This window comes from Brassica napus, chromosome A2 (genome assembly GCF_020379485.1).
Source record: "Brassica napus cultivar Da-Ae chromosome A2, Da-Ae, whole genome shotgun sequence".
Taxonomy (NCBI): domain Eukaryota; kingdom Viridiplantae; phylum Streptophyta; class Magnoliopsida; order Brassicales; family Brassicaceae; genus Brassica; species Brassica napus.
The window spans coordinates 2,668,681-2,694,444 of NC_063435.1; the positions used below are offsets into that span (position 1 = coordinate 2,668,681).

Sequence of the window (25,764 nt, forward strand, 5' to 3'; positions counted from 1 at the left end):
ATAGATATGTGCATTCTGAGAATATGTGTAGTGCAGATTTTCAGGGTTCAGGTTCTTGATTGAGTAGTTGAGTTAGTTAACATCACCAAACTTTTGGTTCTCTTGATATCAATATCTTTGAATGTGAGGAAACCTTAAACCTACGATGATGGTAAGTATATGCGCTAATAAACTCACAAAACAAACTGTAAGTGTAACAAAACAGATAGATGAGCTTTGTATATGAGCTTGATCCCATGAGCTTTCAATAGCTGTTTCTTTTACTTGGTCACCACTGAGATCCTGCAATCAGTATTTCCTTTACTGAACCTAAATCATGCAATTTCATATCCTAAATAATCCCTACACAACGCTTAACAACATGACAATTTTACAATACCTACACAAGGCTTAACCTCATTCGTTTCATGCTCCTCATCTCTGCATCCTCATCACGTCCTGATTCTTCTTCGTATCCATATAGATAAGGCATATCGCGCTGGTTTGATCCATATGAGACCCTGAGGCTATTCTGTTTACCCCCAACTACAAGACGCACACATCAATGAATTCTCATCCTATTCATCATCGTTATCAAAGCGTTCACAGACGAGCCAAGGTCTAAACTCTTTTGTTTCCTGATCATTGTCTCTGAATCCTCATCACGACCAGATTCTTCTCCTGCTTCTTCAGTTTCATTGTTTGCGTCTATGTCAATGTCCATTTCATCTATATCCTCCTCATCATCAACACCTTCATCCGCTTCATCCTCAGCACCTTCACCACTATCATCATCATCATCATTACTTTCATCTCCGTCACCATCATCATCATCATCTGCATTTCCGTCAGTAATACAATGAGGGACTTCCAAAACTCCGCAGCCTTTGACCTCCCAGAAGCTATTATCCTCTACGAACTGAAAAAAAAGCTCGCTGAAAGTGACTTCTTCGGCTTCAGGACAATCCTGGTTTAGAGAGACAGAATCTTCAAATATATACAGATACTCTGAAATTGCACGTCGAGTTAGCACATGATGGAACTGCTTTGACTCACTTCGGATTGTGAGGGAATTCTGTTTACCACTGACGCAATAAGACACACGCATCAATAAATTATGCGACGATATTTCAGGCATAAAGAAATTACGAATATTTTCCTCCCTTATGAAAAAACATGTTTCATCATTGTCATCACTATGATCCGGGCGATAAGTGTTGTTTTCTGACAGCAAGATGCAAGCTTTGAATCTGAAGGATGAAGGAAGAGGTCTTGGAGTTAAGTTGATCGTTAAGGAACATGAAGTAGCTCGGTGACGAAAGTATGCAGGCACTTCTTCTCCTGGTAAGAGCGCATATTTGCAAGCTTTGAATCTGAAGGATGAAGGAAGAGGTTTTGGAGTTACGTTGATCGTTAAGGAACATGAAGTAGCTCGGTGACGAAAGTATGCAGGCACTTCTTCTCCTGGTAAGAGCGCATATTTGCAAGTTGATGTCTGGATGAGCTTTCTCGATTTTTTATTCAGTTTGATGCAGCCAGCAAAGTCTAGGCAAAGGTTCGGATTTTGAAAGGACGAGACTATTCTCTTCAAGAATTTACACCCTTCTGCATCTATTGATAGAAGAGAACCTGGAAGCGGGGGAAGTGCTACAAGCTTTCTGCATCCTCTGACGTCAAGTTTAATTAGCTCCCTGAGAAGTCTTACGCAATCAGGAATAGTCTTTAAACAATCACCACGTAAACGTAATGATACTGGAGATGTAAGAGCATTCTCGGGTAGACATATCGGCAAAATGTAGTCAACGTCCAAGTCTGATCGTAATCTCCAACTGCGCTTCAAGTCAGGTCCCCACTCGATTATTGCTTCAAATAAGTGAGGATAACTAGCTATATATTCATAATCTTTTGCACGGTCATCAAAAACACTGAAACCCAGAACAAGAAGCTCAAGATTCTCCAACTTAGAAATGTTTCGAGATATCCTTTTCAGCTTTTGGCATCCATTCATAATTAGTTGACGCAGACGAGATAACTTCTCGATCCATGGAGGAACCTCCTCTATCCCTGTACTGCCCAAATTCAACAGTTCAACACTGTCTGGAACATTTGGGAACTTCTCGAGGTTGCTACACCCAGACATATTCAAATTATAAAGACAAGACCAAGTGCTCATTGATGATGGCACTTCCTTTATGGCAGTATGGCACAGATAAAGTGATTTCAAACTTGAGCCACCACTGAATTTTTTCAAACGACTGACAACAATTGAAATATAATTCCTCGAGATTTGTTGCTTTTGAGAGATCTGGAATCTCTTTCAAATACTCAGAAGAACACAAAATCATCCGCTTGAGGCATTGGAGAGGCTGTACCCAAAAAATTAAAAAGAAGAAAAATAAGTTTTAGAGAAATGACTAATGCACTTTACATGAAATACAACACAAAGGAAAAAATGGCTGAATATTCTTACTTTGATTCCCTCCCAAAGCTTCTCAAATTTGCTACGTCGCATGCTTAGTTCGACAAGAAACTTGCCAGAGAATTTGGAAGGCCAAAATCTCAATGGACAAAGGTCCCATTCTATCCATCTTAGTTTGTCGGGAAGACAGTTGAGGCCCTCGGGTATGCCTAACGTAGAATCTATGTTCATACGTATGCCTATGTAATTAAATTCTACTACTAGAAACTGGAGATTATTCATCCCATCGAAAGCTCTTTTACTTATTTGGATTACCTCTCCCTTTGGCATACGCAACATTATGCCTAGAACAGTTCCAGTACCCTAAGAATAGATTATTCAAAAAGAACTAATAAATCTCAGCTTACAAACCCCAAGGAAACAGAAGAGTGCTGATGTTAAGAAAAAAAAAGAAACTTACAGTATTTTCTTCAAGTACATCAGAAATTTCCGCAGTATCCATCAAGAACTGTCGCTTTCCAGGCTCCTTCAAAGACTCTTTCTTGACAATTTCTCTACCCAGTTGTTGCAGTATACTATGCATCGCTACGTATGTGTATTTAAAAGATATAAAACATTTATCAGCCAAGACTTGAAGCCCGTGGTCGACGTCCAAACCACAATTTGCAAGTAAACATTTCAAGCGATCAACCTTGAAATCAACAAAGAAACATGCAATATACAGAAAAAGATCTCTATATTTTTGAGATAAGCCGTTGTAGCCAAACATTAGAATTGATTCAATCTTGCTGTCAAGGCTAGACCTGAGACTTGGCATTGCTTTCATCCACTCATCCATGGTCTTTCCTCGTAGAGACGCTCCCATGATTCTCAGGCCTAGAGGAAGATTACCAGCAAGTCGAGTAACTTCCCAAGCAAGCTCTTCAAAACCTTCAAATGGAGAGTTTTGAGGAAAAGCATATTGGCAGAAGATCTGAAATGCCTCAACATTCTCCGGAAGTTTCATATCGTAAATGCATTTGATGTTGTGTGCCTTGAGAAGGTTTCTATCTTCGGTTGTAATGATAAGCATACTTCCGGGACCAAACCAGTCAGGCCTTTTTGCCATCGCCTCTAGTTTCAACAAGCAATCCACTTCATCAAGAACAATCAACACTTTTTTGTCTCTCAGCCTTTGTTCAGCCACTTGCAAGTGAGGAACCTCATAATCCTTTTGCTTGAAAATCCGAGACAGTAACTCTTTCTGATAATCCAACTGATATTTTTCAAGGGAACCACCGAGAGAAGGCATCTCTTTACTCCCTCTGATATCCTCAATAAACGTGCTGAACGGAAAATCACGAGAGAATCGGTTGTACAAAGCTCTGGCTGTGGTCGTCTTACCAATCCCAGCAGGACCCACAATTCCTATAATCTTAACGTCATCACCTGCTGTTAGGTCCAACAACGAGTTTATCTCCTCCATACGAGTTTCCATGCCAACAAGATCATCAAAATCTGTTGATGGTGTTAAACCCAGCACATCCATAAGATCTACAGCAATTTTTTCTATCAATTCAGCTTCGTTTTGCCTAACAAAAACAGAGGCTAACCATTAAAACATACATCATGAAAAAGTAGCTCCCCATAATATAATAAGCAAGTGGAAGTAAAAGTGAACAAACCAGTTGCTAGAGTCATAACCAGCTAGAACCGCGACATCCTTCAAAGCTTGCCTCCATGCCTGGGTCACCCCTTCTGTTTTCCCCACACAGGATTTCTCAAAGGTTTTTCCGAAATGTCCGGTCTGCTTCTTAATATCAGATGGATCCACTTTATAGAAAATGGGTATCACTTTTTGTTGTTTCTCTTTTTTGCACTTCATGATTTCCACCAACTCATCCAAACACCAGCTTGAAGAAGCATAGTCAGGGGAGAGCAAGACAACGGCCACCCTTGATTGTCTGATTGCTCCTACAAGCTCGGCGTTGATGGATTCGCCTCGCTTCATCTCGTTATCAATGAACGGTGTGATAGCCTTGCTTTTGAGCTCTTTCACAAGGTGACTAAGAAAGTCTTTGCGCACGTCTTCTCCACGGAAGCTCACGAAGGCGTCATACAAACAACTGCAAGGCAGAGATAAAGAAGAAGAAGCCATGAATAGCAGCAAGAAGAAAATGATCACAAAGCTTTCAGATCTGAAGAAGAGATAAGAAAAAAGAGGCTTTGTGTTGTATGTGTGTGGTTCATAACCACGTAAAAGAGTAGAGACGCGTAGATAGATAAGGATGCACTGATGGAGAAGAAAAGTCAAGAAATTACGCGTGAATAGAAACTGGAAGACAAGCGTAAAAGATGGGGTCCAACTTGAAAAAAAAAAATCAAACTCTATTCAGTCAGCATTATCATCATCATCATCATGCCATTCTTCTCCCGATCTTAGTTCATCAATCAAAATGAAATGCTTCACTATATTGTTAGAGACTGATCATGATGAATTCAGAAAAGGCAACTGACAGTGACGTGTGATGCAATCCAGGATTGTGTCCATATAACTATTCCTGAAATAAAATGGTCGAGGAAGATCAGCATTTTGGATGTTTCTCATTTTCATCCCCAGATTATGTCCGAACCAGAGAGAGCTCTTAGAGAAATTTTCAGGAAAAATACACAACATTCTTGCACCCCAAGAAATCTAGTGTTTTGATATGTTCCAGCCTAGAAATCCCAGCATCGATGCTTCTTTGCTTCATGCAGCTGTTCATTAACATGGATCTCTGTCCTGCTGAAACTCAACTATTCTATTGTGTCTGGAAGACATGGAAATGTATTGAGGAGGTTAAACTCTGTTTTCTCAATCTAAATTATAGATTGATCTTTGACAAGAATCTAAATATAGCTATGACATTTGACAAGAATCATCACCACTTGTCACTAAAGACTCAGAGTTCAATCAATAGTTTGGATTGAGAAAACGAGTTTCAAGTTTGGTTAACAGTTTTATTTGAAGAACGTTCTTAAAATTGCCGGCCACTAAAAACACGAGGTAGTGGCAAGTATGCGCACACACTCAAAATTAACCAGTATTTTCCTTAACAGAGCATTGCTTTATGTTGAGCCTGCGTGATTGCCCATAAAACAACATCAATAAAAGTCTGAAAACCATGTAAGTAGCTCGTCATAGAGTCGAGGCCACAATTCTCTACTGAATCTACATTAAACCTAAGAAGGTAGTCAGATATATATCATCTCGGCACAAATATTTTCGGACAAGATCACCGGTTATCAAATTATATCATCAAACCACGACCTCCTAGTATTCAAATGCTGATCACCTTTTTGCCGGGAATCCAAACATTGTAAATAGTCTTTCCAGCATGAATTGAGTCAAGGTGACTATAGTTACAGCCGCAACCTGTTTACCACTAGGCCAACTCAACGTTGGTGAAGATAGACTGAGATGTTGACAAGGACAAGAAGAAAGAGTCAATTTTATTCATTCCAATGTTTTCAAGAGCCTGAAGAGACCAGCTGCTTCTCTTATCCGTGAAAAGTCAATGCAGAATGCTTGAACTTCTATAAATAGATCCTTCGGTGTTTCCATTTACCAAAAACATTCATCTAAATCTGATAGCAATCAGTCAAAACAAAACACAGATGAGAACAGTTACATACCGACAACCGTCAATGATGTTGTTACGAATTAAACTCTGCAAGAAGACGCAAACAAGCCTTAGAAGCCTATTCTGCATGTATTTGAACGATATACCACTTGTTAGTACTGTTCTAAAATACGATGAATTCGGATGTATATACGTTGTCCAGGCGCTGAACGGTCAGCTACCGTTCCGTTTTTACTTGTACGGTTAAATAATACGGCTTGTTCACAAATCGACTGAATCACATTAAAAAGATAGCTACAGATAATTATATCGTTTGAGTGTTTCCCTTACTAAGTTTTTGTTTTTGTTTTGGGTCAAATATTAGAGCTCTTGTTAGGCTTTACGTTTCCACATAAACTGATGTGGGACACACACATATTTCACATCCTTAATGAATTTTATAACAAAATTAGCCAAAATTATATATACATGAGCATAAATAAAAATTATAATTTTTTTAACTTGGAGTTCATACAATCGTTTTAACTTTATATCATATATATAATTAGCTTATATATATTTTTCAAAAGAAAATATACACCGTATATACCCTGTATACACTGTATATATCCCGCATAAACGTCTGTATATACAAACGTATATACGTTCATATGCTATACAGTTGTCAACCGTCCGACTAGCGCATAGCGTATTTTACAATAAATCTACCAACTGTTAAGCCAAGAAATCTGAGAACTCATATTTCAGAGGCTCAGAGCACGAGCACGATTTCACATAACTACAAGATGGTGTTAAAAGATTTACCTAAATAAATGCATTTGGCATATACGGAAGGAATAATTAGAAATACAAATCTAAGAAAATTTATTTGAGTTGACAAACAAAAAATTATTTGAACCAGGTATACCAGTATGGGTCTCAATTTTGGGTTTATACTAGCCAGGGTTTTATAATTTACGACTTTTACAAAAATTCTGAGTCATTTAATATCTTTAAATTCTGTATTTTAGAATTAGTATTGAATGTGATTTATATAATGTGGTTATCAAATTTAAGAAACAAATTAATAATATTAAGGTTATAAGAGAAATGATAATTTCATATGTCCATGCATCAGTCCATGCATGCATGGTGGCGCTGGGAGTCGTCAAGTAAATAATTAAAATCATAAACAACTTTTCAATTAAAATTACAAATAATGAAACAAGTTACATTCAGAACAACTTGAGTTATTTCATTCTCATGTACTCGAACACATACATCTTGAGAACTGAATAATATAGTATAAATGAATAAAACTGAACTTAGGGATTGCTCAAACTGAGTTTCCCACTTCATCATGTGTGGCTCATAGGGCAAGAGCAGAGCTAAGGTTCATAGGGTTCATATACTTGGTGGTACCGGTCAATATATGACGGACTATTATGCGGTTTGCCTTCTCGGATGGATGAAACGCGTCCCAAAACACGTATAACTCACGGTTCCGACACAAGTTCGATAGTACCGTACACAAACCCATCCCATTGTATGGCCCTTGTCCGCAACAAGCAACCTTCGACGTTATAAATCCTATAATCCACCGAACAAAAAAATGTTATAACACTTTCTTGTCGGAAAAAAAAGCAGATACTAATTAGAAAGTGAAAACTCAATTTAATTTAATTACCGAATCTTCGTGGAGTGGTTAGAAAATCTATTTGCATTTGGTTAGTGTTTGCTGCAATAAAAACAGTTTTCCCAATCTTTCTGTTAAGTGCATTTATCATTTGGGTTAGCTGAGGATCGTATAGAGCCGCCGCTCGTTGTAACTCAGCTGAGCATCTCCCACTGGACGAGCTTGATCTCGCCAGCTCGGCCGGTGCACATCCTAGGGGTCCGGCTCCCGTCACTAGAACTCGACCCACTCCAAGCGAATGTAACCTCTAAAAATAACTCAAATTAAGTTGTTACCTTGTGCACTTAACAAAAAAATTGTTTAAGGTTGTTATTACCATTAGTATCTTCTTGTACTCGGAGATTAGTAACCGGACGTAGTCAGGAAGTGAATACTGGCGCGACCTAGCGGAATATGGCACCAAGAAATAGTTGTTCACGAAGTCGTTGCCACCGACCGTGATTAGTACAAGCGATTGCCTCACGAGCCTTTGTGTTCGTGGTATCCCAATCAAGCGGCTCACACGTTGTTGGTATTGTTGGAAGTAGGCTAGTTGTTGGTACATTCTTATAATGTTTATCTGCATACCGAAACTCTTATCTATAGAAAATCGGATGACTTATGGAGATTTTAATTTATGTTAATCCAGTTTGGTTACTTACGAATTGAAATCCGGTATCATTGAGGATTCCTATGCCGGCGGATGCGAAATTGGCACCGTTAAGCAATCTACGTCCCCTTAGCTGCGGACTAAGGTACGGTAACGGTGACTCTTCATTGCCAATTGCCTCACCTAATCAATACTAACCAACTGGTTATTATGAATGATGATGATAATATATGTTTTATAATATTTACATCTTACAAGTATATGTTTTTTTTGGTAAAATACAAGTATATGTTTGCATGTGCTATTACTCTAAAACTGTTAATGAGATTAGTAAGCAAACGTAACTGATGAGATCTGGAATGTTAAGACCGTTGGAAAACCGTCCGGTTGGTCTCCGAGATGGAAAATCAATTCCATATGGTGGAGCATCGGCACGTGCAGTCGTCACTAAATAGTTGTTGTTGCCACTGTCGACGAGCGAGTCTCCGAACACGAAGAAGGCACGTGCAGCCTCAACTGCGATAGGACCGGACACAACCAATGCTAGGAACATAGACACGTTTGCTATAACCATCATTGATCCGGGTCTTCTAGTTGATACCGCCATCCGGCGTTTTGTTTTTTTTTATTTATTTGAGTTTGAAAATGACTTCAAGATATAATGAAGAGTGAAATTTATATAAGTTGAAATTTTGGTTTAAACTTTTCATGTGATTTATTCAACTGAATTCAATCCCATGTTAAGCCAACCAGAAGTATTTACTTCTAATTTTTAGTTATTTACAATCCCACAATTAAAAAAATAGAACTATATTATACGATAATATTACCAAAGTATTTGTGGTCCAAGAAAACGATAATGTTGTACATCTACATATGTAGTATTATCATACATAAGTTGGCTTCCTTTTCTCTGCCATTGTTTTTTCACTGACTACTACAATTTTGATAAAGACATTATTTGGTTACAATTGTTCACTGCATTTTAAAGAATAAATGACTACTCAAAAACTAGGGCATGGTTAGATCTCACAAATTCATTCTGTATTTACTTGTGAATATGTTAAAGGCCACCCATATCCACCTCAAAGTTTCACAAGAAGTAAGGAACAAACAAAAGGTTGGGACACAAAACCACCCTACTTTTATTGTTAACAAGAACTCACATGAGACTTGTGTATGCCAGCTTATGGAGAACAACCATAAACTTCCTTTTTAACCAGAAACTTAATTCATTTAATTAGATAAAATATCTTTTAACAAAAAAGTTGACAAAAAGGCCCAAGTGATCCAACACTCTCACCCAGTCTAATAGCCCATTTATCGTTACTACATATCCAAAAGTAAGACCAATAGCCACGTGGATCATCAGTTTGACTCCAGGTCAGCGTGCCACGTCTACAAGAACATTACCAGTTCGTGTCAGCTGCTTCGCGGTCCAATTAAATAGGTTCCATCTTCTTCTTCCTTCACTCCAACACAGTCGTGGGAGTCTCCAGCTCCACGCCAGCGAAATTCACGATTCAAAGGTAACCATTTATTCTCTGTTTTCGCTTTGTGTTTGCAGAACAATGGCTATCATAATCAGCACCAGTACAATGGTTACCAACCTTTAGTGAATCCACATCCAATGATGATGCCCAATATGCCAATGCATCCCCACTTCTTTAACAACCTCAATATCCCTCAACAGTTTCACCAGTTTGGTTTGCCTAACCATATCAACCAGTTACTTCCAAACTTATTGGGGAATCTTCTAGGTGGTCACTCACTCCCTCCTTTAGTTCATCCCACTTTCTTCCAGCCTTCTCTTCTTGACCCTTTTGCTTTCACTTCTCAGCCACAGGGTAACTCCTTTAACTCCCTTCCGTATCTTCCGGTTCCAACTCCACATCAGAATCACCAAATGCATCCTCCTGGTTTCTCAGAGCCAAGGCCACAGGTGACTCTTGTTGTCTCATCTCTTTAGTTTTTACTTTGGTTAATTAACTTTTGAGGCTTCTGCAGGTACAGTCTGTTGGAAATGTCAACAACACCAATGTAACTTCCAACTCAAAAGTTAATGATTTTGGAAATAAATATACAAAACAACAAAAATTCAAAGGCACTGGTCAAGGGTAAGTTCTTACTACTTTCTCACTTTTCATTTATTAGTTTTTTATAGTCTTGGATATATGTATTGTGAGTTTTTGTAGATTCCAGAAATCTCATTTGCATCAAGCAGATAATCCAAAGAAAAAGTTTGGGTTTAATAAGGATCAAATAGGCAAAAGGTTAGTTCTTTTTCCATCGAATTCACATTTCTGTTTTGAAATTATATACCTTTTAGTCAAAATAGTATAAACTTGGAGCTCTTTCAGTATCCGTTGAAAATGCCAATTGTTACTACTGCAAAGAATGGTGTTACCCCTACCGTTATAATGTTAGTTGATAAAGTTAGCCTTAAAATATAATTCTTTTGTATCTCTTTAGATTATTTGGTTCCAGACATCTTGTTTATTTCAAGTTAGTAGTGTTGTTTTTGATCTCTCTATGTCTGACTTCAATTGCAGGGAACAAGAAGAAGATGGCAACTGAGCTCGATGGATCTGATGCTGATAACATAGCTAAGGAAAAGAAAAGGTAGTGATGCCAGGTCTAATTATCATAGCACCTTGCTATATGTCTCACTGAATCTCCTTTTGTTCAATAAGCCATTTACTCTCTTTTTTTTGCCTTTCACGCTCATAATGCATTGTGATCCATATATAACTTTTAATATTGGTTAGGATTATTATCTGGACTACATCCTTTGTTATCATTTTTGTTCACGTTAATGTCAGCTCTCAGCTATCAGCTTTGTTTTGATTTTTCTCCACGAGAAGGTCATACGTTTGGACCTATACTCCAAAGGAAATTAACCAATGGCGTGGAGCTCGGCGTAAGAATTATCCAACTAAACTCAATTTTGAGAAGGTTAGAGCAGCCAGCTATCCCTCTCTCACCGCCTTTTGACCCGTTGAATGCTAAGTTACCTATTTGCAGAATGTAAAGGAAAATGCTTCAGGCTGCTACCTTGACAAGGAAGCAAAAATGGGTCGTCTGGATGGCAAGAAGGGAAGATTCCAGAATAAGAGAGGTAGTAGTGGAAAAGACAAGTTTAGTAAAAAACCAAAAATCCAAGACAATAACTCATCTCAAGAATCTTCCATAACAACGGAACAACCTACATTGCTCGAGAAGCTCCTAAGCGCAGACATAAAGAGAGACAAGAGTCAGTTATTACAGGTCTTCCACGTCATGGTAATGAGTTCATTCTTTAAGGAGTCGCCAGAGCAACCTCGGAAGTTGCCTTTGGTTAGGTAGAAGAGACTGGCTGTGAACATGATAAGGATTATCCCACATCTGAAGTTTTATCCGATGATGACCATTGTGGTAATGATGTGGTTGTGAATGGTGATGAAGATTCTGATTGATAAATTGTAAGTTTTTTAAGTTCAAATTTGTGAGAAGTCTTGAAGATCAATCTATATGTGCTGCTTTTTTGAAGGTTTGTAGTCAGGAGAAAATAATTAGACGAGTTCTAATAAATGAATCATTAGAGAGTGATTTATAATAGAGAACGTTCGTATAAAATCTATTTTTTTTTTTTTTTTTTGAACACGACTTACTTTCATTAAACTTCAATGTTTTTGGGTACAACCGTACAACCAGAGGGAATCAAACATCCTCTTTGATTAAAAGCATAAACTACATAAGCAAACAAAGCTAAAATAGATAGGTCTTCATGAGAAGATGACAGCGAATTCAAAGCAAAGCTTGAATGCGTCGATAAGAGCTTCACGACAAAGTCGGACAGCCGAAAATTAGTCACAAGTGACGTTGAAACCCAGTTTTCACCAACGAGATAAACCGAAGTAGTCTCGCTTGCATCTTCAGGCCCCGTACAGACCGCTACACAAGATAACAAGACGGTGTAAAAGCTGGAACACTTACCCGTAGAAACCGAGAAGTCTTCTCCTTTCATAGAAAGGAGGTATGGGAACGGAATCGAACATGGAACATGACTTGGTGAACCCACCAATAATTTCTTCATGAAGTAGATATATGGCAATGCGCATAAATCATAGACGTCGGTGAACCCACCGAAAATCTTTACAAATCTAGTCAAACAGTTTAAGGCCGTACATACTATAATCGTGTCTCTCACCACGACTCTGTTTTTTAATTGACTAGTAAAAAGGCTGACCTTTACCATAAGTTTAGTGGGCCAAGCCCCAAAGAAAGGTAGATGAGGCCCAAAGTCAGCTGAAAGACCCAAGATGCACTCGTAACCTAGGCTGAACTTGCCGCCGCCGTTGAAGGAGCTTCACCGAGACTGCTCTGTCGACGGCCAACCAGGCTACGGAGGAGACTAAACGCAGGCATCATCATCGTGGGAAACGAGAGGGATAAGAAGCTTCTGAAACTCTTCAGATCAAGCCAAGAGCTGTTTCCAGATCTGGTGTCGGATGGAGTAAGGGGCGTCTCAAACGGTGGATGGAAGAGCTCGTCGGTTCCCGGAGACAGGAAGAGAGGGCTTCTTTGAGAATATGGAGTCCTCACCGAAATTTGAACAGAGGAAGCGCTGACCCCAAGGATGTACGACAGTCACCCGCAAAGAAAACGTCGGGGCTTTTACCCGAAACGCATGAACAGCAGCACGGAGGAAGCTTCCGGACTCGACGCTGATGAGAAGACCAACCGAGGGCAAGTGACGCCGATAGAGGTGGTTCTATGAATCTTTTTATCTGTCTCCGTCGCGTAGAGCTTCGGATCTTCACTCCACCGCATAATAACAGCTTTATGAACGTGAAACACAGAGCAAAAGTATGAAAAGAACATAGCTACGAAAGGAGGCATAGGTGAGCCGGTAATCCCGGCGCCGGCGAGAACGCCTTCACCGGGCGCCAAAAAGAAACAAATCAAAAACTGGACGTCTGGGATCGTAAAAATCATATTTATCACATCATCAAATCAATCAAAAAAAAAATCATCAAAATGACAAAAAAATCCACATCAGGGAGTAAAATAGGGAGCTTAATGAAAGCTGAACTCTAGGTCCGAGTTCCAATCCGGTCACCCATCACAACCCTTTCGAATTCATGTACCAATCATCATCACCGAAGGTCTCCAACGCCTCCCTTCCTCCTCACCCCCGTAATCTCCCGTCCCCGACGGAACTCAGAGCGTCAAGAGATTCCCCCAGATCAATCAAATCACCTCATCAGATCAAATCCAACTCCAAATCACCATCACAACAACTCACGTCAACAAGCTTAACTCTTCAAAACCAATCAACCTTCGGGAAAAAAACAATCAAATCAATCATATCATCCTCAAGTCATCAAAACAGTCAATGCAACAATCAACACAACAATCATCAAATCAAAATCAAAAAATCAATCAAAGAGACAAGTAACGAACTTTTCATTTTCAGTTGGGTCAACCAATGTGAGAACCTCGGCCGTCAATCCAAATCATCAAGCCATTCACAACCATATATCGAAATCAAATATCAAAAGTTCAATCATTCCCATCAGTCAAAATCCACGGAAAAATGCCTTCACACCATTCCCCTTTCATATGATCCTTCGGCTGTTATGTCGAGAAACACGTCTATCAGTATCCAGCAGAGTAGGAAAGCCATAATAGACGTGTTTCCTGTCATCTTGTATTATTGTGTCACTAATCATGCCTTCGAGACCAGTCTCCGCTTTTTCTAAATCCCCTAGATCGATGTAAAATCAATATTCACTTCAAAGCATATAAAATCACTTAAAATTAAAAAACTTAAATTACATCTCAGTTAAAAAACATCAATCACAAAAAAAAAAACAAAAAATAACAAATTATCCAATCAAACAACTCAAAACATCATCAATCAATCAAAGAAACATAAAACAATAAAAATCACAATATCAATCACAAGTATCATGCAATCAAACAAACTTATAGATGAGTAACAAACTACAATCAAAAATCAAAATAATATCACCATAAAAAACTCACAAGAGAAAATCAAAAACTCAATCATATTCAAACAATCAAAAATGATAAGACAATAAAATCAATCATCATACAACTCAAAACAAAAACATAACATCATACACATCAAAAACATCAAATCAAAATAATCATCAATCCATCCGTAACTACGTCCCCCGAGACTGCTCTGTCGACGGCCAACCGGCTACGGAGGAGACTAAACGCAGGCATCATCATCGTGGGAAACGAAGGGATAAGAAGCTTCTGAAACTCATCAGTATCAGACGTTTTCCAATCTGGTTCGGATGGAGTAAGGGGCGTCTCAAACGGTGGATGGAAGAGCTCGTCGGTTCCCACAAACTTGGAAGACTTCCCCGAAACAGTCCTCATTGAAATATCCTCCTCTCCGCCCACAGCCCAGCATGACGCAGTCACGTCGTCATTCAAAAAACGCTTTGAAAAAACCATTGAACAGCTCAACGGAGGAATCCGGACTCGACGCAGATGAGAAACCAACCAGAGGGAACACCGATAAGTTCATATGAATCTTTTTATCTTCTCCGTCGCCAGAGCTTCGGATCTTCACTCCACCGCATAATAACAGCTTTATGAACGGTGAAACACAGAGCAAAAGGTATGAAAAGAACATAGCTACGAAAAGGAGGCATAGGTGAGCCGGTAAGTCCCGGCGCCGGCGAGAAACGCCTTCACCGGCGCCAGAAAAGAAAGCCATAAAGGGTGTCTCGATTACTGTGTCTGGGAGCGTCTCCGACTTCGGTAGTGTTCGTATAAAATCTATATTTTACATATCGCATAGGGAAACTCAAAACATGCTCAAACCTATTTATACACACATGACGATACTATGTATGAATAACAAATTAATTAATCTTATATATCGAACTAAAGAGAGATTTATGATAAACAATAAATGATAATAATATAAATAAAACTCACTCTAAGAACCAATTCCATGGATGTTGAAACTCATCACAACACCAATTCTTGAAGTCTCCATTTTTACCTATCAACAAACCCAAATCATCAATCTCCAAAAGGTCGTCCATCTCCAAATACCCTGTCCCTTCCTCCACCTCCGTCCTATGCATCACTTCCCCGACGCCGACACTAGGAACCAAGATACTCTCCTTATTATCCGACGAGCCACACGATGATGATACATCATATACCGTCTTCTTTTCTTGCTCTACAAGAAACCTAGAACCAACTCCATTTGATAATCCATAATCAGGAGTCATCATCGGTTTCAACTTCGTCGAAAACGTCAAGCTACTCGCAGCATGAACGCTTTCTTGATCTTGTGAATCACTTCGTTTTGGTAATAACCAAGAAACACTCGACTCACTTGTAGTTTTGTCATCTTCTTGTATAAAACTAAAACTCCCCGACCACGAACCGCGTGACCCACTTGACGGGACGAGACCAAGGTCCAACCCATGAACCTTATCTAGCTTATAATCCCAAGAAGTTCCTGTTAACGAGAAAGACAAGTTCCTGTTAACTTTTTCCTTTTGTTGTTGTTGTGGGTGCAACAAGTTGAGTTTAGCCTCGTGTCCGTAAAGCTTCTTAGCGGCTTCATCGTAAGCCATGGCGGCTTCGACCGAGGTATTGAAAGTGCCGAGCCAGAGGCGGGTGCCAAGGTTAGGCTCACGGATCTCAGCGACCCATTTACCCCAAGTGCGTTGCCTAACTCCACGGAAAGTACAAGTAGCGTTCTCTGGACCACCTTTACCTTTCATACAACCTTTTCTTGATCTTCCCATATTTCGTTTCTTGGTCGGAGGTTGCTCTTCTTCCATGGTGTGTTCTTTGAGAGATGGATGTTTTTATTTACAGTCTAAATTAGTAACTAGTATATATATAGAGTGAAATGAAAATTGAAGAGTACGTTTATATATATTCATGGACACGTCAAGAGTATACGTATTCTTTCGTGGCATGTGCATGAGTGTCTACGTGTGTATTTATGTATACTAAGGAATCTCTTTTTGTTTTTTTTTAATGTCTCTTTGTTACACGAAAACGACTCCCAGACCACTGTTTTGGGATAGGTTTAACAGTTTTGATAAAATAAACAGAAAACAAGGACAAAACATAACTCTATACGTACGTAAACGTACATGCCTGTATGTCACGTGTTGAAATAGAGGATGCCCTGGCAAACGACTAGGAACACATATGGCTTAACCATTCGTTATGTGCTTCGGCTCGAAGTACTTATTTTTCTACCACTACTTATTAAATCATCTATTCCTTTTTTTTTTACTTATATAAGTCATCTATTTTCATTGTTGACAATTAAAAACATCGATTTTCTTTAACAGTTTTCTTGAAAGACTCCCTAGATTTTGCTACATTTGATGATAAAAAAGATCCGTTCTATATTTGACTTTTATGGCAGTGTGTATAAAATGTACTGATTTATTAATACATTAACAAAATCTTTAAATTTATATCTCAGTTAAAAACTATGAACTTTAATTTTTTCAAAAAAAAAAACTATGAATTTTAAGGCTTTTTAGTTTTCCTTTTGTTTACTTTGGGGTTTGGATGACCATGCAATTAGCAAAGCAGTCTTATGCATAGTTGATGGTAAGAGTTAAATAATTTAGAGAAATTTGCATTTATTCGGGCAAATCGGACAGTTTGTGTTATTATGAGTTCGTTATAAATACAAATCTCATTATCTTTGAATAAGAAACATGTGTAATGTTAACAAAAAAAGGAACATGTGTGAGATAGTAATAAGAAGCAAGTGTGGGGATGAGTGTCACTCAGATCGTCGAAACTGTTTGAAACTTGTTTTCTTCTACTCCCCTACTTCTTGGAACTGATAAACTCGTATGTAAATGAAAAACTAAAAATTCAAAGAGTGACGTTCAATATATAATTATCTTTGAAACGCATGTAGCTGAAGAAAAATAATTCATGTGAATCATATATATAAATAGGAACTTTTTTTCTTCTGCAATTTTCAGTAATATGCATATTCATGCTAATGATATCTAAAAGTTTTTTTCAAACAGTAATAATATAGAAATATGCTCACTCACATGCATATAAATTAAGGCTAGTCTGTACCATGCACTTGGATGAAAAAGACTATCAAAATCAGTCATCCAGATTACAAAATATAAAGTTTTCTTCTGGATTTTGAGGCGATCATTTAAAAGCTTATAATTGTTCTAACATGATCCTTTTTTTATCTAACATGATCCTTAACCCAAAAAGATCAGATCAACTTGAATTTGATAACATTTTCTACCGAGTTCGGGTAAGCTAGAACCGGATATATTGACCCAGTTGATATACCTACAAATTGACTAGATCTGCCATGGACCACTATAATAAAACCACTGTGTGACTTTTAATATTGACTTCGAGTACCTTATATGTATATATGGAGACTATACTATAATGTATAACGATTTTTTTTGAACAACTAATGTATAACGATTTTATACACATACATTTTATTGTTGAATGAAATGGGTATTCAGTTAAATAGCATTGTGTTTTGGTCAACGAGTTTAAGTTGCACGAAACCAAAAGGGAATATAACTAATTTAACAAAATGACAAAATTTTCATTAGTTAGCACTTTGAATCCAGTTGGTATATTCATTATCCATCTGTTGATATTGGTTCAGACATCGCATTCAGAGTTTGTATTTATAGGCATATACGCAAAAATAATTATATGTAGTGAACTGGTACGCAATTAAAAGACGACACATGTGACAAAGTACCAAATATAGATGATGCTTGTACCTAAAAAAAGGCTGGATCGATTGATAGACCCTCAAGCAAAGATAGTGAAAAGGTCCTCCATAATCTTTTACTGAATATAAAACGTTCAAACTGATGCTTAGATTATTATCATAATCATGTGATTGATTTTGATCCGTCTCGTGCATTTCCACTAGAACTTTAATTACTAGATATTTGCAACAGAAGCAATGTGATGATACATTATTTATAAGATTATAAAGTAAGTTTTGTTTAACTGATGCATCAGTAAAATACTATATCGGACACTAACCAAATTTCATATAGAAGTGCGATTTCTTTATAAATATAATCGGTTTTAATATGAAATGAAAATGAACTCAACCATATTTAAACATTTTACTTTGACTTGTTGGTATCAATAGTTCCAAACAAAACTAAACCAAAACAAATTTGTTCATTTAGCATATATATATAAATATATATAGATCATAAGTAGGTATCAAGTTATACTATACGGCGTACAAATACGCACAATATGCACTCTATATATATGTTTGGCTAATATTGTATATTGCTAAATATACGTTTATACTTTTAGAAAATGAAGAAAAAGAAAGAGTGACAGATGAAAACATTGAAGGAGTGTCATAAAAGGGAAGAAAGGTTTAGTTAGTTGGGTAGGTCTCTCTATTGTATTAATACTCTCCTTTGCTTCTCTTCCATTTATTTCTCTTAAAATTATTTTAATCAATAGTATTGCTTTACTCTCTCACGCACACATGTATAAAATGAATATTTTCTCCTTTTTTGTTTCTCTATTAATAAGAAAGAAAAGACAATAACTAATCTGTCTATATATAAAAATGAAACCGATGCAGAGCAATGATGAATCTTGATTTGATCTTCTTCTCGAAAACCTCATTGCTTTCTCTTCTTCTCTTCCATTTCCATATTTACACTTCATAATATCTCCTCACCCACTTCTCTTCTTCCCCATTTATAACACACATACACATTTATATACACATACTTTACATCTACATATTTTGGACTAGCTATTGTAAATCTTTCTTGAGATGGTCCTCCTCTTATCTTAACTTTATAAAAATCTGTCCTCCTTTCAGTTTACATTTCTTCATTTTCCGGTCTCAGGTCACTGAATGTGATAACATTCAAAGATCCATCAATGGAGGTTATTGTTCTTGCATCCAATAGAAGTCTTCTTCTAATCTTTCTTGTTTTTGTAAGTCTCTTGAGCATAAAAGTTACACATGTCTCTGCCGTTAACTACACCAAAACACATAGACAAGTCAGCACCTTGAGAGTTGAGAGGATCCGAAATCACTTGAACAATATCAACAAGCCTCCTGTCTTCACCATTCAGGTTATATATTATGTGTGTACATGTATCAAATGCATTTGCTGATTTCTATAATTTATATGTGATAGATCCTTTTGTTGTTGTAAAATAATAATTTCCAGAGTCCTGACGGTGATGTAATAGATTGTGTACCCAAAAGAAAGCAGCCAGCTTTGGATCATCCACTCTTAAAGCATCACAAGATTCAGGTAATTCTGATTTACGACCGCCAACTAGCAAAATTTACCTTTTAACATACTATTTATACATCACAAGTTAGTTATAAGTGTGTATGGAAATATATATATATAACACTTTCTGTTAGGTCAAATTAAATTAGAAATCATGAAAATGATGCCAAAAAAAAAAACTTATAGTGATGCTGTTAAGCTTAAAATATTTGACAAGTTATATAATCATATCGCTTGTATCATCTTTTATCAGTGTGTATTTTTTTCTTAGTTATACAATAAATTAAGTCGGCTGATGATAGTAATAAAGCTTTATTTAAAATTAGAACTTAAAAATGAGAAATAACGCAGAAAGCACCGAGGACAATCCCGAAGATGGTGAGAAAAGAGAGAAGCGATGATGTTAAAGAAGCAGCGAGTGTACTGGAAGGTGCATGGCAAATGTGGCACGTGAACGGCACGAGGTGCCCCAAGGGAACTGTTCCCATACGACGCAACACAATGGACGATGTGCTCAGAGCCAAGTCTCTCTTTGACTTTGGGAAAAAGAGACGAAGTATTCACCTTGATCAACGGACAGAAAAGCCTGATGCCCTTGGAACTAGTGGACATGAGGTACACTAGATCATAAATTTATCTTCTCACTCCCTTGGATCCAACCATATTTTCGGTTGCTGATTAAATATTTTGCTTGAAAATGAATATTTTTAGCATTTACATACTTTCTTGATACCATATATTATAGGATAGCAATGTTAATGTGAATTGTCTGTGTAATCATTTAATTATGGACCCATATAACAGCTTCCAATGTCAGTTTCATTACTTAAAGTCATAAAAATACACAAAACATAAGCATTGAATGGATTTAAGATCTGGTCTAGTTATAATAATTCTTGAATGATACAACTATCTATAAAAGAATATGTAAACGCACGGTTTTTCATTCGCATATATTGGGATTGTAAATATGATTTAGAAGTTAAATCTTAAATAGTACTCCCTCCGGATATGAATGTAAGATGTTCTGGCTTTTTTTCTTGTATACTAATGTAAGATGTTTTAAGGTTTAGTTAATGCATTTTGGTTTTATAAAAATGAAACTTCCAAGAATGTATATTTATCTGTGCAAAAGTGGTTAATTTATATGGGTAAAAGAAATTTCAAAGTCAAACTATTAATGACTATTGCATGAAATTAAACTATCGTACACACCTACACCTCTGTAAAGAATAGTCTTCTTATTTACCGTCACCTAATGTATCATCTTTTTTGTTCTTTTCTAAGATTTTTTTTCCAGAAATAAAATGGATGAATATGGCAAGACAAAAGTGAAGCAAGAAGAAAATAAATCAAATAACATGAAAGTCTGTCATGTAAAATCTTCTGATAAAGAAGAATCAAGTGATGTGTATCGAATTCATGACAGCAAATCTGTCACCATGCGAGAGTTTGATTTGAACAAAATATATTATGAAGTGGGAGGGCTTCATCCCGACAAAGAGATTGAAGAAACTATATTGACAATAATGAGGATAAATATGTCTAAGTTTTTTTTAGCTTTTTATAGTTCTGCTTTGTTCTATTAATGATGTTTGTTTATTTTTCATCTCTGTTCTAATAAATTTTCTTATTCTGGTTTTGTCTCTTACGACCACTAGAGATTCGTAATATGAATTCGAAAGAATTTTGTCAAAGAAAACATAAACTTGAAAGAATAAAAAAATTACAACAAGAAGACAAACTCTATAGAAATAATTAAAAAAGGCTTTTTACTAATGTAACGCAAACAAAACGTCAACATAACACAATCATAATAGAAACTTAAGTAGACAAATAATTTATTACATCTTGTACCAAGATAGGATCACAACTCAGTTGTAATGGTAAATTGCCTTCCTTCTCCAAAACAGATTTCTTCATATGTGGGATTTTATACTTGTTTTCTCCTTGGACCCTCATAATTTCTTGCATGCAAGTTTGTAAAGTCAAAAATATCCGGTTCACTTGTGTTGAAGGATATTCATCAAATGAAGCTTCAACCGCAGAAATAAGTTCTTGTATAGTCTTAGGACATACCTGATATTGTAGTGCTTGAATGGCACTAAAAAATCCCAGATCTAGAATATTCAAATCAGGTGAATTTGGTGGTTGACACATCAAACGGATATCAAAACCATGATCAGAAGCAGCTGCTTGAAATTCTTCATCATTCGGATCAACGTGAGTTCTCGCATTATCCTGTTGAATAAAAATAGTTTTTCCAAAATCTTCTTGTGGCCATCTTTCCCGGATTTTTGGAATTACTTTCTCAATTAAGAACTCCTTTATATTTTTTCTCTTGATTGAAGTCATTGCCTTTAACTCCAAAGTGCCTGCCGCTCGGTTTCTACTTCGTCTTTGAGCTGGTTGCATTGTAACAAATGGAAACAATCCTATTTTTCCTGAAAAAATCTCATTTCCTTCTCCGTCATATCTTGGACGCGCCATGGCAGCTAAAAACATTACCTTTGTAATGTAGTTTTTGCTCTGGCATGTACGGTGCGGCTCTTCTTCAACAGGAAGTAAGTAATAAGTCGAACTCTTCTTTGTCATGTAAAACCACTTTTCATCGATATGTACAATATTGTACATATCGATGAACTTCGGATTATTGGGAATAGTAGAACTATCAAGCATCGAGACACAAAATTCCAGCCGAGCTCTCATATTACCATCACTCAAAGATGGCTTGATGGCATTTGAATGTCGCTTAATGATCCCTCCTTTTAAAAGTCGAGACAAAAACCCATGGCTCACATTTAAAGATGCTGCAAGTGACCTTAGTGTTGTGCGACGATGGAGTGGAATGTTAGCGAATTGCTCAAGGTCAATTTGCTTTTTCTTCTTCCCACAATTTCCTTTCCTCTTGTGTGATACGTCAACAGCTTCTCCACTAGGAGTATTTTTGGCTCGTCGCCAAATCCGTTGGACCGTTTGTAAGGGGACTGAAAATAGATCCGAAACTTCTGTTGTCGTTGAATTCGGTAAAACTCCATTGACACTTCTCTCCAACAGTGCAAGATAGATCTCTACCCTTTCTCCATCTGTCATTTGTTTTCTTTTATGAACATTAGCTTCTTGAAGACCTTCTGACACGTGAATGTTTTCTCCTGTTGCAAATATCAAAAAGATTAAATTATTAAGATAACAAAAATTATTATTCTGTGATTCTTGTGTATATATAAATAATCGATCAAACAGCGATGATTTTTGATTTATCCAAAAAAGAGAATAATTCTTGATTTATCCAAAAAAGAGAATATTTCTTGACATGTATTAGTAGCAAATTATTAGAAGTAATATGTAGATATATATCAACAATACAAAATAAATAATTAGCTAAAAATAAGGAAACAAAATATACCTGAATTCGTAAAAGAATGATTTTCCAGTTCTTCATCATATTGAATAATTGCACCATCATCCGATGGAGTAGAATTTCTCGGTGGACTTTTATTCAAATCAAACAAAGCTTCTCTTTCATTATTTTGAAATGGTAAATTTAAATCAAATCTGTGAAAAGCCATTGATAAGTTTTAATTTGCATCAATCCATATTGCTAATATATATAGAAGATTAGTGAAATACTCTTTTGGTTTTGGCTCCATTCTAAATTCGTTTTCGTTAAAAATGTGGCTCCAAAACTAAAAAAATTCCCAAAGTGTAAAGTGTCTTTTGAGTAACCAAATTTATCTTGAAAAACAAACAAATCTAGTAATAGCAAATAATTATCTGGTTGGGTGGTTGGGTACGTGCAACTTGTCTTTTTACTAGAGAATTTATTTGTCCTGCATTAAAACTCATTGCAGTGACAAAATTTATAGCAAATAATTATTGTCTTAATATGTGTGAAATACCTAAAACATCATACATTTAAATCCAGAGGGAGTATATAGTAAAGATTTTAAAATGATAGTAGTACTAAACTTTAAGTTAATGGTGGTGGTGGGGAATGATAGCATGCTATCGCTTATACGGAAACATCGTCGGAGATATACGGAGCAAAAGCTACTATAAATGTGTGGGACCCAAAGATTGAACAAGTGAATGAGTTCAGTCTCTCACAGATTTGGATTCTGTCCGGATCTTTCGTCGGTCCTGATCTCAATAGCATCGAAGCTGGCTGGCAGGTACTGTATTTTACTATTCAACCTTTCATGAGATGTTTATTTATTTAGTGACTGTGTGCAGTATTATATGTCTAAAGCTTTGATTGTTATACTAGTCAGGTCAGTCCGGAGCTGTATGGTGACAACAGACCAAGATTGTTCACTTATTGGACGGTATGCTTGTTGCTTTCTACTTGTCCACTCTTCTATGTTTTGATGCAACAAATAATCTGGTTGCACTTTCATATCAGTTTGCTTTAAATCAAGAGTCAAAAAGATATTTTTTTGGTAAAAATGTTAAGTACTCTAAAACTTACTAGGGGTATAAACTGAATATCCTTGAGGATTGACTTTTAGCTAATGTGTTGGTTTTTAGGACATTCATGTGGTAGTGGATAGTTTCCATGTGTAGTTCAGTGTCTAGTTATGGTATATAGATTGTATCTTCAGAACTACCATATATATTATATATATATTGCTTTGAAAGCACAGTTCCAATATGGTACTTTATCTTTTGTATATAATGAAATAGTAATCATCTAGAAAGTCAGTGACACTGTGCATGGAGATTATGATAGGGTGAATTGAAAGTGTAAATTACGCCAAAAAATGACGGTTGAAAGTAAATTTATTTGTAACATTAATTCTTACAGGTACTTTTAGTGTGTAGTATTGATCATATTGAAGTTAATGGTGGTAGAGCAGAGTCATGATGATATTGTTTGGTGAAGAGCATTTATTATTGCATTAATAGCTTATTATTAATTGGATTTATACCATTCCAATTTCTGTACTACTCTCCAAATCATTAAATCTGGATGAACAAATTGGTATATGATCATTGCTTCGGCAATAACTTGATTAAAGCATTTTGTTTTACTTGAGAATAATTAGTTATCCTAAAGCAATGATAATTTATGTATTGTTTTAGAGTGATTCATATCAAGCAACAGGGTGTTACAATCTTCTATGCTCTGGATTTATCCAAACAAATAACAAGATTGCCATTGGAGCCGCCATTTCTCCTCTCTCTACTTTCAATGGAAACCAATTTGATATCACCATTCTCATTTGGAAGGTTTGTCTCTATTTATTTGTCTCTTATATATAAACACACGTAAACTCTAGTATTAAACTAGTTTACGTGTTACTTGAGATATTCCAAAATAATGTTTAAATGAAACTCGCAATTAAATGCATGCAGGATCCAAAATTGGGGAATTGGTGGATGGGTTTAGGAGACAAGACGTTGGTCGGGTATTGGCCAGCAGAGCTATTCACCCACTTAGCCGACCACGCAACCACCGTGGAATGGGGCGGTGAGGTCGTGAACACACGTGCTTCAGGCCGTCACACGACAACCCAAATGGGTTCTGGTCATTTTCCGGATGAAGGGTTTGGGAAAGCAAGTTACTTCCGGAACTTGGAGATTGTTGATTCAGACAACAGTCTTGTACCGGTGCAGGACGTCAAGATATTAGCCGAGAACACCGAATGTTACGACATTAAGAGTTCGTCTAGTAATGAGTGGGGAACTTATTTTTACTACGGTGGTCCAGGTTTTAATCCTAGGTGTGCTTGAAAAAACAAGTGTACATAGTTTGAAATATGTTATTTTTTCAGTGAAAATTGAATATTTCCTTATTGTTTTTTTTACATCGTCAACATTATTAATTAAACATTTAAACCTAGTAATTTATTATTGCATTAATAGAGAAAAGAGGCGTGTATGATATGAGAGTTCAAACTTTCAATACACGTTGGAAATTTATTCGAAGACTTGGAAAATTATTCATCAAGTCGTTGATGCTTGGACCTAGTGATTAAGTATGGTCCTCGCTCATCAGCCACTTGCATATAGCAGAAGACCCCATGACACGTTTCTTCTTTCTACACCAATTAAAGTTTGTCTCAGTAACCCATTGTTACCGTCGCAAACCTTGATCAACCATTGTAAGTCATAGTAGGACCAAATACATCCCAGTCTTTGGTCTGAGTTTGAACCTTCTGCCTCTGAAAGAGACTTCAGTGGAATACTTG

General features: G+C 36.8%; 3 protein-coding genes, 1 long non-coding RNA gene and 1 pseudogene across 4 annotated transcripts; 2 read left to right on the plus strand and 3 right to left on the minus strand.

The window, feature by feature from the left end:
* Window positions 1-72: 72 nt before the first annotated feature.
* Window positions 73-4,650, minus strand: LOC111198391 (annotated as a pseudogene).
* Window positions 4,651-7,159: 2,509 nt separating this feature from the next.
* Window positions 7,160-8,918, minus strand: LOC106431489 (GDSL esterase/lipase At5g18430). The gene is made up of 5 exons (XM_013872291.3): window positions 8,610-8,918; window positions 8,317-8,447; window positions 7,992-8,234; window positions 7,667-7,922; window positions 7,160-7,569 (listed from the first exon to the last, which is right to left on the minus strand). Exons 1-5 carry the CDS (start codon window positions 8,869-8,871, stop codon window positions 7,349-7,351), a joined length of 1,113 nt encoding a protein of 370 aa, XP_013727745.1. The 5' UTR covers window positions 8,872-8,918; the 3' UTR covers window positions 7,160-7,348.
* A 231-nt stretch (window positions 8,919-9,149) lies between these two features.
* LOC125582922 lies at window positions 9,150-12,143 on the plus strand. Its single transcript, XR_007320314.1, has 2 exons — window positions 9,150-11,219; window positions 11,289-12,143. It is a non-coding gene; the product is annotated as an uncharacterized LOC125582922 (long non-coding RNA).
* A 2,705-nt stretch (window positions 12,144-14,848) lies between these two features.
* LOC111208584 (dehydration-responsive element-binding protein 2G-like) lies at window positions 14,849-16,649 on the minus strand. Its single transcript, XM_048749383.1, has 2 exons — window positions 15,228-16,649; window positions 14,849-15,110 (listed from the first exon to the last, which is right to left on the minus strand). The coding sequence occupies exons 1-2, from the start codon at window positions 16,088-16,090 to the stop codon at window positions 14,978-14,980; spliced, it is 996 nt and encodes a 331-aa protein (XP_048605340.1). The 5' UTR covers window positions 16,091-16,649; the 3' UTR covers window positions 14,849-14,977.
* A 2,130-nt stretch (window positions 16,650-18,779) lies between these two features.
* On the plus strand, window positions 18,780-25,419 carry BNAA02G35170D. Its single transcript, XM_013872287.3, has 7 exons — window positions 18,780-19,406; window positions 19,505-19,591; window positions 19,925-20,188; window positions 23,575-23,745; window positions 23,845-23,898; window positions 24,656-24,802; window positions 24,929-25,419. The coding sequence occupies exons 1-7, from the start codon at window positions 19,209-19,211 to the stop codon at window positions 25,304-25,306; spliced, it is 1,299 nt and encodes a 432-aa protein (XP_013727741.2). The 5' UTR covers window positions 18,780-19,208; the 3' UTR covers window positions 25,307-25,419.
* Window positions 25,420-25,764: the final 345 nt, after the last annotated feature.

Coding starts and splice junctions, on each gene's coding strand:
- LOC106431489 (XM_013872291.3), bottom strand. CDS start 8,871: ATGGCGGTATCAACTAGAAGACCCGGATCAATGATGGTTATAGCAAAC. Junction 8,448..8,609: donor TAACATTCCAGATCTCATCA/GTTACGTTTGCT, acceptor AGTATTGATTAG/GTGAGGCAATTGGCAATGAA. Junction 7,570..7,666: donor AACCACTCCACGAAGATTCG/GTAATTAAATTA, acceptor GGTGGATTATAG/GATTTATAACGTCGAAGGTT.
- LOC111208584 (XM_048749383.1), bottom strand. CDS start 16,090: ATGGAAGAAGAGCAACCTCCGACCAAGAAACGAAATATGGGAAGATCA. Junction 15,111..15,227: donor CCATGGAATTGGTTCTTAGA/GTGAGTTTTATT, acceptor GTGTATAAATAG/GTTTGAGCATGTTTTGAGTT.
- BNAA02G35170D (XM_013872287.3), top strand. CDS start 19,209: ATGGAGGTTATTGTTCTTGCATCCAATAGAAGTCTTCTTCTAATCTTT. Junction 19,407..19,504: donor CTCCTGTCTTCACCATTCAG/GTTATATATTAT, acceptor AATAATTTCCAG/AGTCCTGACGGTGATGTAAT. Junction 24,803..24,928: donor TCACCATTCTCATTTGGAAG/GTTTGTCTCTAT, acceptor AAATGCATGCAG/GATCCAAAATTGGGGAATTG.